The sequence below is a fragment of the Pygoscelis adeliae genome, unplaced genomic scaffold (assembly GCF_000699105.1).
Source record: "Pygoscelis adeliae isolate BGI_AS28 unplaced genomic scaffold, ASM69910v1 Scaffold71, whole genome shotgun sequence".
NCBI classification, from domain to species: domain Eukaryota; kingdom Metazoa; phylum Chordata; class Aves; order Sphenisciformes; family Spheniscidae; genus Pygoscelis; species Pygoscelis adeliae.
Genome location: NW_008824356.1, coordinates 103,145 through 115,016, shown reverse-complemented (window position 1 = coordinate 115,016; position 11,872 = coordinate 103,145). Strand labels below are relative to the sequence as shown.

Here is an 11,872-nt window from a genome sequence, read left to right as displayed (position 1 = left end):
GTCAGGCAGGACTTGCCCTTGGTGAAGCCATGCTGGCTGTCTCAAATCACCTCCATGTGCCTTAGCATAGCTTCCAGGAGGATCTGTTCCATGATCTTCCCAGGCACAGAGGTGAGACTGACTGGCCTGTAGTTCCCCGGGTCTTCCTTTTTTCCCTTTTTAAAAATGGTGGTTATGTTTCCCCTTTTCCAGTCAGAGGGAACTTCACCGGACTGCCATGACTTCTCAAATACGATGGATAGTGGCTTAGCAACTTCATCCGCCAGTTCCTTCAGGACCCGCGGATGGATCTCATCGGGTCCCATGGACTTGTGCCCCTTCAGGTGCTTTAGGTGGTCTCGAACCTGATGTTCTCCCACAGTGGGCAGCTCTTCATTCTCCCAGTCCATGCCTTTGCCTTCTGTGGCTTGGGCGGTGAGGCTTGAGCACTTGCCAGTGAAGAATGGAAGAATTTGATATCTTCCATGTGATTTTAACCTTACTTGAAATTTCTGAAACACTGCAAACATCCCAGAAAAACTAATGCTGTCTTTACTATCTGACAGGACTGATGATTTTGACATGTTAGATCACAGCTTGTATAGCAGCAGGCTGAGTTTCAACAAAATGCCTTTTTTTTGGTGGTGGCTTTTTTTTTTGGTTTGGGGTTTTGTCTGGTTTTTTTTTTGTTTTGTAATGTTTTGTAAAGTCCTTAGGTAAATAAGTTTAAAGTTTTCTCTTCCTTTCTGTCTTCCAGATAAATCCATTCACAAGCAGCAATACAATAAAAAGTTATTTCTTACTTTGATCTTGCTTAGGCACATCTAATCTTGAAACTGGAAAGTTTAACATAATTTAAATATAATCTGGAAGATACTATTAATACTATGCCATAGTTAAATAAGTTAAATCCCAAGTCTTCATATTTTTTCTATGCTATCTTACGTTGGACTTTTTGATATTTATTTAATATTTCTTTTCTAAAGGCAGGGAGCGTTATTTCAATAGTATGGATTGCTGTGCCATATTCTGCAGCCTTCACAGAGAACACTGGTGCAAAGGAAATATTGTTTTTTCCCAAAAAATATAGTTCACATTATAAGTAATTGTCTTGGGAGTTATTTCAATAGTTCATTGTCATGGCACCATCAGACTACAAAATTTCTATTTTTGAAATTACTGCTCTTCTAGCATCAGTTTGCCAACAGCCATCAAGCCAGTAGACACATTCAAGCTGTATAGAAAATCTGCCAGAAGATCTCAGAAATAAAGCTCATGAGTATAGAATGTTTGATAGTATTCCATGGATAAGAAATTCTGCTTTGACTTTGGCATTTTTTAATAGAAAACTGTATTTCTGAAAATATTTTGGTTTGATGCATTTCCAGTTTTCTGTAGTGATTTTCTAAATGACTGGTTAAAAACCACACTTCACCAGTACTGGGCTCTACTCAGTACTGAGTAGAGATAGACCCAGGCAACAGAGTTCCAAAGAGAACCTGAGGTTTTCTGAAGCTCAAAATGTGTCAGGATGTTGTGATTGGAGTATTGTATGTTTTCAGATAATAACTTCAGAAATGATATTCCAGATCTTCTTAGTCCTGGGGCTGAGTCTGATGTGGTCATGGAAGAAGGGAGTGATGACAATGACAGTGAAAGAAACAGTGGTTTTATAGATGACATGGAAGAATCTATAGCTCATGATTCTGAGATGTCAATGACAGGATGCCATAGTGACAACGGGGAAATGCAGGATGCTGATCCGGATCACGATGAGTCTAACAGGATGATCAGGTGAGATGGGGAGTGAGTCTGCCTTCCATCTTCTTTTGTATTTATTTGTAAGTATCTTGTCTACGGCTCAAGGGGGAATCTACATGGACCCTATTCTCACTCATTGAGAATGGAGAGAGCTAGTGATATGTGGTGGTTCTGAAATTGCAGTGAGATTGCTTCACTGAATATATGCATTAGGAATTTAAGAGAAGCTTAAAAATTATTGTCAAGTTGAAGTAGCAACTGAAAACTGATGCACAAGGAATTGTTACAGGTCTGTTCTCTTACGAAAATTACGTTGTGAAACTATTTGTGCATGAGCAATAGGGAACGATTTTTTTATTTATTTATTTTCCCAAGCATTTTTCCCCTGACTAATAGTGCAATGCCTGGTCATTTAAATGAACAAAAATAAATAACATACGTGGCTATGGTATAATCGGCTCTAGATGAATTGTTTGCATTTTTAGATACCTTTAGAAAGAAGGAAAGTTTGAAAAACTTGAAATAGTAGTTTGAAGCAAGTTACAAAATAGATTAGTGGTTTGAAATGACTAATCAGGAAGGAAAATAGGAATTGAGTTGTGCAACTTACCTCGGAAATGTCTGAGAAGAAAACATTATTCACTTATTGGAACTGTAGAGAATAGTAGGGAAAATGTAGGAATTATTCATTGTCAGGGAACGGAAAATGAATTAAGATCCTTTCAGCTGTAATTTCTTTGATGCAAGGGATCCTGTACCTTGAAGAATTATAGAATATTTTTCTTTCACAGGTTCTGGTTTGACCTGCAGTTTCCTCTTTTATTTTGCTTACTAGGAGTCTGTTTCAGTAACACGTTCCCCTTAGCTCTCTGTTACTGACATATACCTGTTGCACTAATAGAAAGCAATCCATTTCAACAATACGCAGTTTTACCTCCAGCGGCAGTGAACTGTTTTTCCTACTGCCATATTCATCTGCACAGAGACTATATATAGACACCTTGTATCATTGAATATAAGCCTGTGCTTATATCACAAAATCAGTGTCATATAACATTTTGAATGTCCAAGTTGTATTAAATAGACAGCATTGCAGGTTTTCAAAATATAAATACCCAATTATAACTAATAAAAACATTGATAACCAAGGTACATGTTTTACTTAGTTGAGGGGCATCACTGTATTTCCAGTAATACCTTCCCCCAGTTATTTCTAAGGGTAGTCTCCATATCCATGGATTATTCTTAAGTGATCTATAAAAGGCAAATAAAAAAGTAAACCTCTTGTCAGTACAGACAAGAATAGTTAAATAGGAACTGCAGCTCATTTGATCACTTTTAGGAAAAGAAGAGATGTTAACTGTATGTTACAGTCTTAATGAAACTTTGAGAGAGCACGCTTTTTGCATTTTGATTGGAAACTGCCAATGCATAAAATGCTTCTTATTTCCAGGATGCATTACAGTGAAGCAGGGCCATCTGCAGACATCCACAGTCACAACAACTGTGGAAACTTAAGATACTATTCTTTTCCTGGGCAGTTTCTGCCCCTTTTTGTTGGAGTTGTTGCACCAATAGCTTTGCCAGGAGGGCAGAACACATAAGCTCTCTGTGTTGTGTTTTCACGTACAATGCAGCATCTCCATTTAAAGTTCTGCCAGAAATAACTAAGCATTTAGGTTTAGGATTGAAGCAGATTATGAGTCCATATTCCATTACACAGCATCTGCTTTAGGAATGGTTAACTCTAACAGCAAGGAAAGTGGGAAGGTGGGCTTGGTTACTTCTTACACCTCTCCAGCTACGTATTCCAGATTTTATCCGATGGTGCTATCAGGCATACTGTCAAGTTCCCATGCCTTCCCGACTTACTGTGTGTCAGCTGAGTCGTGGAAAGTTTCAGCATGCGTACCTGAGTGCAAGGCAATGGGACTTTGCTTTAGGTCTTTGAGGATAAAATGTATTAGCTTAAACCTCTTTCTCTGAGGTCCTAGCAGACTCTCTGCTGTGCCCTGCCAGGGTATGCGCAGCTAGGCAGCTGACACATTTTCTGCTCTGTAAACCGTCACCACTCCATTGTGTGTTTGAACCCAAGAAACGTCACAGGACAGTAATCTGATGGACAATGTTTACTTAGGTTATGAGAGATTCAGGATCAAGTACTGATCTGAATCATCCATAGCACAGGCTTGAGCTATGGCTCCCACACCCTAGCTGAGGCCCTTGTCATTTGCCCATCTTCTTAGCTCATCTTTAGGAATATTTCTGGGGGAGAGTGAGAGAGGGGGTGTGTGTGTGTGTAAGCCTTCAGAAGGTCTCTTGACATTCTCCTGGTGTAGCATTACAATTTTTTTTTCTTTGTAATCTCAAGATACTTGGAATGTGAAAACAAAATAGTGTCTAGTCCAGGTATGATAATGATGATAAATATAAATGTGGATATTGGAGATATATATTTTCTGATTTAAAAGCATTTTTTTCTTTTTGTCCAAAGTTATCTTCTTTTTAAAAGCCTTTATTGATTTATTCTTAAGCCCTTCAACCAGCAACAATATTCCATTAATGAGAGTGGTGCAATCTGTGAAGCACACAAAAAGGAGAAGTAGCACAGTAATGAAGGAGGGTTGGATGGTTCACTATACAAGCAAGGACACACTGGTAAGAAATGTTAAGGAAGACCTGTCTTACTGTACATACTATATGATAGTACAAAATCAAATCCTAACAATACTTTGATAATTTACAGTCATTCATGTAAGGCATTTTTTGCAGTATTTGTGATTCCTGAAGTCCTGACTCTTGTCATAACGGAGGGCTGGCACTGCTTGTAGGAAACTGGAGACAGTTGAAACACACAAAAAATATGAAATGTGTCAGTTGCATTATCATAGGCAGCGAAATGTGAAGACATTCTGAAGGAAGTAAAAAATAACGTTAACACCTTAGGGGTTCTGGAAAGTAGCTTTACCTTCCAGCTGCAGTCTCCTAGATATCTTACTGCTAGGTGAATCGAGACTTTTGTAAGATAGATTTAGTGTAGAAAAAAATTATTTTCATTCCGACCTGCTAAAACAGGAATAAAGACTTCAGTATGTGGCCTTCTAAAGTGAGCTGGGGTGTGATACAAAAAGAAAGTTTAATTATTTTAGCAGCATACCTGTAGCGAATTGTGCTGAATGTAATGCAGACATCAAAGTGACATTTTAAATTTTTAAAACTTGGACAATTTGAACAGAGCTAGGTTATTGCCGAAACAACAGAGGGTGGCCCTATAAATCCTAAACTCAAATATAAAGGCCTCATAAAAATCTTGTAATAGCAAATGAATCTTTATCATTCACAATTCATCTCTTCAAACTTAAGCGAAACATTTTGGAAGTGATGCTTTTGAGAAATGAACATTTCATTAATTTACTCGGAAAATGCTAGAAAGATTTTTCCCTTTGTTTTTCATTGCAGAGGAAACGACACTACTGGAGACTGGACAGCAAATGCATTACACTTTTTCAAAATGATACTGGAAGCAAATATTACAAAGTAAGGAATATTTTTCAATCTCTTTTTGTACCAGCGGAATATAATGACTAATTTGCTGAATTAATAGATACTTACTAAAAGTACACTAGTCGTGTAGCTTTCATCTATGTTTGTTTTCATTATTTAAGCTGCGTATGCATGTTTTGCCTTTCACAAACAAGTCTCAGATCAGAAAGGTGTCAGCTAACAAGGACCTGTAAAACACGTTGTGGAAATGGAAGGTTTTTATACAGGGGCAATTCAGGACCAGCGACAAATTCTGCCAAGAAACTCATCTGACATTCTGTCATTCATAATACAAATTCTTTCCAAACAATTAGGTACAGTATGTGTTATTTTAATTCTGTCCTTTGGACATTATGTTGTCATTTTGATTGTAAAAGATTGTCTTAATTCTAATATCCTTTTACCTGAGGCAGTTAAACTCCTTAGGCATAACTGCAATAAGTTTTAATAATGGAAAGTATTTTTTTCATATGGCTTCCTCTCAGGGAAATATGTCAGTGAAACATGCCCTAAGTGTTATTCAAGATGAAACAATCAAGTTTACGCCTATGTGAAAGGTGGATTTGGAATCTTAATGTTGAATAGATTTATTCTGCAAATAATTTATTGCAAATAAATTTTATTAAATAAGGAGTCAGCAGGGTTTAATTTTCTAGTGGAGTTCTGTTGATGTATCAATGGTCCTGCTCTTTTCTGATGGCACCTCACTGCTCTCTTTCATAAGTTTAATTAAATAATTATAGTTCTACTCGGTCTTGGAAAGAAACATTTAGTATTTTACCATCAACAGTCCTCTGTGTCATGGAGTTTCAGGTTACAAGAGCCTTTTTGTTTGTACAAGAAGCATGTGGTTAAAAGCAACAGCTAATATCATAAATTAGTTAAAGCTCATGCTTTAGTTTTATATTTTGATAATCTTTACAGGGAAAGTAAAACATTTTTTCATTTTAGGAAATCCCATTGTCTGAAATTTTGTCTCTGGAACCTGCAAAAACTTTCACTTTGCTGCCTCAAGGAGCCAATCCTCATTGTTTTGAAATAAGCACAGCAAATATAGTCTATTATGTTGGAGAAAACATAGAAAACCTCTCAAGCGTTCCACTGAATAACAGTGTTATCACCAGTGGTATTGGCATCGATGTGGCACGAATGTGGGAGATGGCAATACAGCACGCCCTGATGCCCGTCGTCCCTAAAGGGGCATCAACTGGGTCAGGACCCAGCCTGCACAGTAAGTTTATTCATTTCCTCCATTTCAGATAAGTAGAGTCATATCACAAATGACATTGCTCAATCTTCTGCACACATTGAAAGGAAGTATTGCACAGCTAGTAAAGGCTATTCTGTCATGGCTTATCACCTGTCTGCATATTATTTTAAACACCACAGTTTCTCATCTGTGTGTTTCCAGTTTATACTAGGACGTCTGTATTAATATACAAAATGCAGATTTGTTAGCAAGCAAATAGTTGTTATGTTAGTAAGGCATCTCATCCACGTTTGTGTTGCTGACATTAGTAATAGACTCCTTATGCAGAGGCATGAAGTTTTCTGAGCTCCAGTTGGGAATTGATAGATTTTTCCCATCATGACTGTAATTTATGTTTCTACCTATCTGCAGAAGCAGCTCTTCACTCTTTAGGTCACTGCAGCATAGATTATATGCTCCCTTTCATCACATTTGGCTGTACAACTGCCACAAACATTGTCCCATGCTGAGATGAAATGAGCTCAAGTGTGAAGAACAGCTGTTCTAAGCACAGCAAGGCATGGATGCTACCAAAAGGACTGAATATATCTTTGCCTCCAATTTACATACCTTTGGGTAATTCTCTAGCAAAGATGGCAGCTTATGTAAACCAAACAGGAAACTTGTTTAAATCTAGCTCAGGTACTGATAACAAAGTAACACAGAGCAAACAGTTCCCCACTACTAGGCATGTGCTGCTGTGGTTGCTCTGCTACTTGTACTTAGCCTAGTCAGTGTAAAGCAAATTTGGATATGTTTACACCATTTGGATTAGACCTGTTGTTGCAATATACACCCGCTTTAGCACTTGACATCTGGATGCTATTAATGCAGCACGAAATGCTAATGAGACCACAAGCCCTTCAGAAACCAAGTAATACAACAGGCTGTGGCATTACACCTCCAGGCACAACAGCTCACATACCAGATTAGATCAGCTCTGTCCTTTGCTTTCTTGACTGGGTTCCTGCATAAAATACTGTCAAATTCTGGATGTCATTTCAATCAGGCTAGTTGCCTAGTGCCCCTGGTTTGAGCCCAGCGTGGCTAAACAGATTACCTAAAATGCTGGACTGGGAATGACAGCTGTCTTATCTCTCTCTCTTGGGAAGTTTGAAAATTTTCTTTACAAGTTAGTAGTTATCTTTGGGGTTTGTTTGTGAAAATTAAGGTCATCTGAGACCTTTAGAACAAATTCCTGTGGGGAGTGAGAATGACAGCAACCTTCTGTCTTCTGCTCAAAGTCCAAGACATGTCTTTGTCCATGCTTTTTTTTTTTTTTTTTCCAAGCAGCACAATTTGTTTTGAAAACAAATTGGCAATGATAAAGAAGCCTCTATGTAGCTGAAACTGAAACAAAGTCACACAGGGCAGAAGTTACTCGTGCTACTTACTGCAACTAGGAGAGGTGCTGATGGGTAGTAGCGAGTGTCTTCAGTCTGTAATATTGGCTTTATAGCAGAGGACACTGGTTTCGATGAGGCTGAAATCCGTACTAAGAAAATGAAAAGTCAGCATGAACAGGATTCTACGCAGAGGTAGGAGACAGAGGCGGCAATGTTCCAAAGAACCATTCTTTCCTCCCCAAAATGATGTCTTTGTGTAATACAGTTAGCAATAGGCATATTCTCAAGTTTCATTGAACTCCTCAGTAGGTTTGGAATTCAAAATGCTTATGGCCGCATCCTAAGCTCTGAATTTGTAGAGGTTGGATCTGATATTTGTTGTATTAAAGCGTAAGTGCAAGTTTTTGTTTCCATTATGTGTTTTAATAATGTTTCTTAAGACAGTTGAAATGTGCATTACTTTTAACAGTAAGCAGACCAATTTGAACGTGTATTGGCCTTCATCTGAATAGCATCAAATACGTTATAGGTGACACTATAAACAAAAATTATTATTAAATCCACTAAATAAAAAGTTTACCCTAGTTGCAGTTATGTTACTTGCATGAGGTATAAAGCCCCAAAATAGAATGCAAAAAAGCAATAATTAGCTTATAAATGGGAATTATGAGATTCCACTATTAAAAAATCAATCATGAAATGTATAATTCTGTTTTTTTCCATACACTGCAAAACTGTTGTTCAAGTCACATATTTGTGGGCTGGTGTAATTTTATATTGACTGGTAGATGAACAAGCTGTCCTAATTGGTCCAATTTCTAGAGCTCTCAGTAGATATTGATGTAATGTAAATGTCATTTCCTATTACTACATGTTTGAAACTAAAAGCACAGCAATCTAAAGTATATTTTACTTTCTTCCCCAGGGGATATATCCATCAGTATTTCTGTGTCAAACTGCCAAGTTCAAGAAAATGTGGTGAGTGTTCTCTGGATGCTGGTGCTAGACATGCTATGATTAAGCTTGCGAAGTCATTGATCTGTTTTGCAAAGAGGAAGGTTAGAGGAGTTCCCATCAGCCATTTTTCACTTACTTTGTAGAAATTAACAAACAATTAGCTTTGCTAACTTCTGAGAAAAATCACCTTCATGGCACCTTTTCTTGAGATGCAAGAATTTGCATGGGTAATTTCACTTAACACAGAATTTAACTATGGATCCTTGCAGGATGTTAATTACCAAAAGGAAAAGCAAGCTGTAGAAGTTATTAGTTCGTGGAATTTGTCAGCTGAACTTCGTAAAGCTAATCACAAGCCTTGATAAATATACCATTTCCTGTCATCACGAGAGATCAGATATTCTCTGCTGTACGAAGATGAAGCTCTGTCCGAAGGAAGAGTTACATATGTTGTTACACCTATGTAGATAATTCTGGGTTTCTTTTACACTAGGACTGTTAGACAGAGGACATGCGGTCAAGGTAAACAGTCGTGTGGCTGGTTTTCTGTTTCATGGGCAGAGGAAATAAACAGACTGCCTGCAGCCGAGTACAGCTTTGGGGCAGCTCTGGTATTTGCCAGAAAAAGATTGCCTGCTAGGGAAGGATGTGTCCATTTGTTTCCTAAGAAAAAGTGAGAGCACCTTTATTATCAACTCCTTGGTGTTCTTTTACTCTCCTTCGTATGTGCTGCTGGTTAAATATCATGAAAATGAAACTGAGCTCCAAGATTTGAGGTTTGTTTGAGACTCCCCAATGAATCTGCTAACAGCTTGTGCTCTAGCCTGTGTTTAGGCCCTAAGAAATAGTGAGACATGAGACTCCCTCTGTGGCACGGCTGGAATATTTTACCCATCTCAAAGGACAAACGCAAACAGCCAAAGCCCAGAACTGCTGATACTCACAAAGCTTTCTATAAACTAAGAAACCACTTGCATTTCCATGACATCAGCTGACATAGGAACTTTTTCAAGAATATTTTAAATTCGTAGTTTCTCCCTTTTCATAAAACCCAGCAGTAATTCCTAGATCTGGGATCCTGGGACTTTGGGGTAGAATGTTGCTAACAAGACTCTTTATTTCCATATGTATGTTCATCTTCAAATTTCACAAAGATAAAATGTAATGTTCTGTGCTGGGAACAACTTGTCTGGAAGATGGCAATGGCTGAAACCTATTGAAGGTGCCGCAGCTTTTACAGCAATTGCAGTTAACGTGCCCTTTAAGAAAACTCACATGAATGTTTCTGACAGATAATATATTTTGAAATGTACTATAGTAAATGAATGCTACTTCCCATTAGAAAAAGCAAATGAAATACAAATTTTGTTTCCATATCTCAGGGCTTAATATTTGTTATGTTTATATAAACAGGATATTAGCACTGTATACCAAATCTTCCCAGATGAGGTGTTGGGATCAGGACAATTTGGAATTGTTTATGGAGGTAAGGCTTTGGTGTCCTGTACAGTTATGCTTAAGATAGAAAATTTCTTAATGGTGAAAGTATTGGACTCTGAAATGTTTTGTTAAAGAAATTAGCTGCCCATTGTTTTATATAAGCAGTATTCATTAAACAATGAAACTGTTTTTTGTTGACAAAGTCTTTTTGTAATTTGAAGTTTTCTACCCAGTCATGGGTCACTGTATATTAATAGCTTTATGCTTTCTGTAAGCTCTAGTAAAGAAAACCCTGAAGTGCAGAAAACTGTTCTTTTTGAGAACTATAATGGAAGAAGAAAAAAAAGTTATAATTTCTTCTTCCTACTGTTTTTCTTGGCATGCTTTTGTGAGCTTTTTTCCTTTGTTTTTCAGTAGTTTGGTTGAATTGTTTCTTTTTTTCATTTTGTTACCCATTTTTCCTCTCTTTTTCCTCCTCTTTTTCAGCAGTTTTTGGGGGTGTGTTTAGGTACAGCTGTTGTTTGAGACCGTATGAAGTGAGAACTAAACAAGTTTCTCCCTGAAGAATCTCTGTGGGTCTCTGATAAACCTGGGACATGCACTCACATGCCTAAAGGCGATCACCTATTTCATTATTTGCTAGTCTGGAACTACTATCAAAGGACTAAGCCTACAACCTGCCAATTGCAGAGAATGCAGCTTAAGTATATGAACAAGCATACATACATATATATATATATATATATATACCAGAAAGTTAACTTTGCATCTATGTTCTTGAAATGCAGAGCTGACTTTCTCATATATGTATGTTTCTTACATGTTTAAACAGCTTTGTCAGATGATAATGAGAAAAGTTCTCTTGTCAAAGGGTAGAAAGAAGGGAAATGACAGAAAACTTTTGGCGACTTACGTGACTTAATTTGCTGCAAACCTGCTCTGAGAATTACTTGGTTGTGGTCATTTGTACAATCCAGTGAAAGTGGAACATTTTTCAGAATTAATCATGTTAATTGATAGAGGCCTTTTGTTTTATTAATACAGGAAAACACCGCAAAACAGGAAGAGATGTTGCCATTAAAATAATTGACAAACTAAGGTTTCCAACTAAACAGGAAAGTCAACTTCGTAATGAAGTTGCAATTTTACAGGTATTTTTCTATTCTTTTTTACTGTATTAACTCCATTTATATCTTTCTATAAATACCAGATAATATGAGAATTAATTTAATTGATAATCACTAGTATTTTTGCTGCTTAATCTGCATAAAAAGCCAAGACCAAATGTATTGGCAATGTCACATTAGGAATTACAATTTATGCAGTTTTAAGCACCAGGCACAATAAGGAAAATGTGTTTGTTAAACTAATTTGAAGTTCATCCATTCTCCTGTACGTTCCCTAAAAATTTCATGCCTGTTGCCTATAGATTAGGCACACAGTTTATATTATGAAATACTGAAACATTGTCTGGTTTAGGGGGGTCTGAAGACTGGCTATGTAATGATAAAACCTACTGATCATGTTGGGAAATGTAGTGCTGTATTTATCTTTAATAGAATCTTCATCATCCTGGGGTTGTAAATCTGGAGTGCAT

The 11,872-nt window shown here is 37.2% G+C and overlaps 1 protein-coding gene across 1 annotated transcript in view; it reads left to right on the top strand.

Moving 5' to 3' along the window:
- The window catches only part of PRKD1 (protein kinase D1), a 74,392-nt gene that overhangs the window by 45,257 nt on the left and 17,263 nt on the right, over positions 1 to 11,872 (top strand). Inside the window, 9 exon segments of the mRNA XM_009319339.1 lie at positions 1,569 to 1,773; positions 4,275 to 4,398; positions 5,200 to 5,277; positions 6,235 to 6,514; positions 8,804 to 8,856; positions 10,249 to 10,321; positions 11,320 to 11,426; positions 11,835 to 11,868; positions 11,871 to 11,872. The exon segment at positions 11,871 to 11,872 is cut by the window's right edge and continues 117 nt beyond it. Of these exon segments, the coding sequence (XP_009317614.1) occupies positions 1,569 to 1,773; positions 4,275 to 4,398; positions 5,200 to 5,277; positions 6,235 to 6,514; positions 8,804 to 8,856; positions 10,249 to 10,321; positions 11,320 to 11,426; positions 11,835 to 11,868; positions 11,871 to 11,872 (956 nt within the window).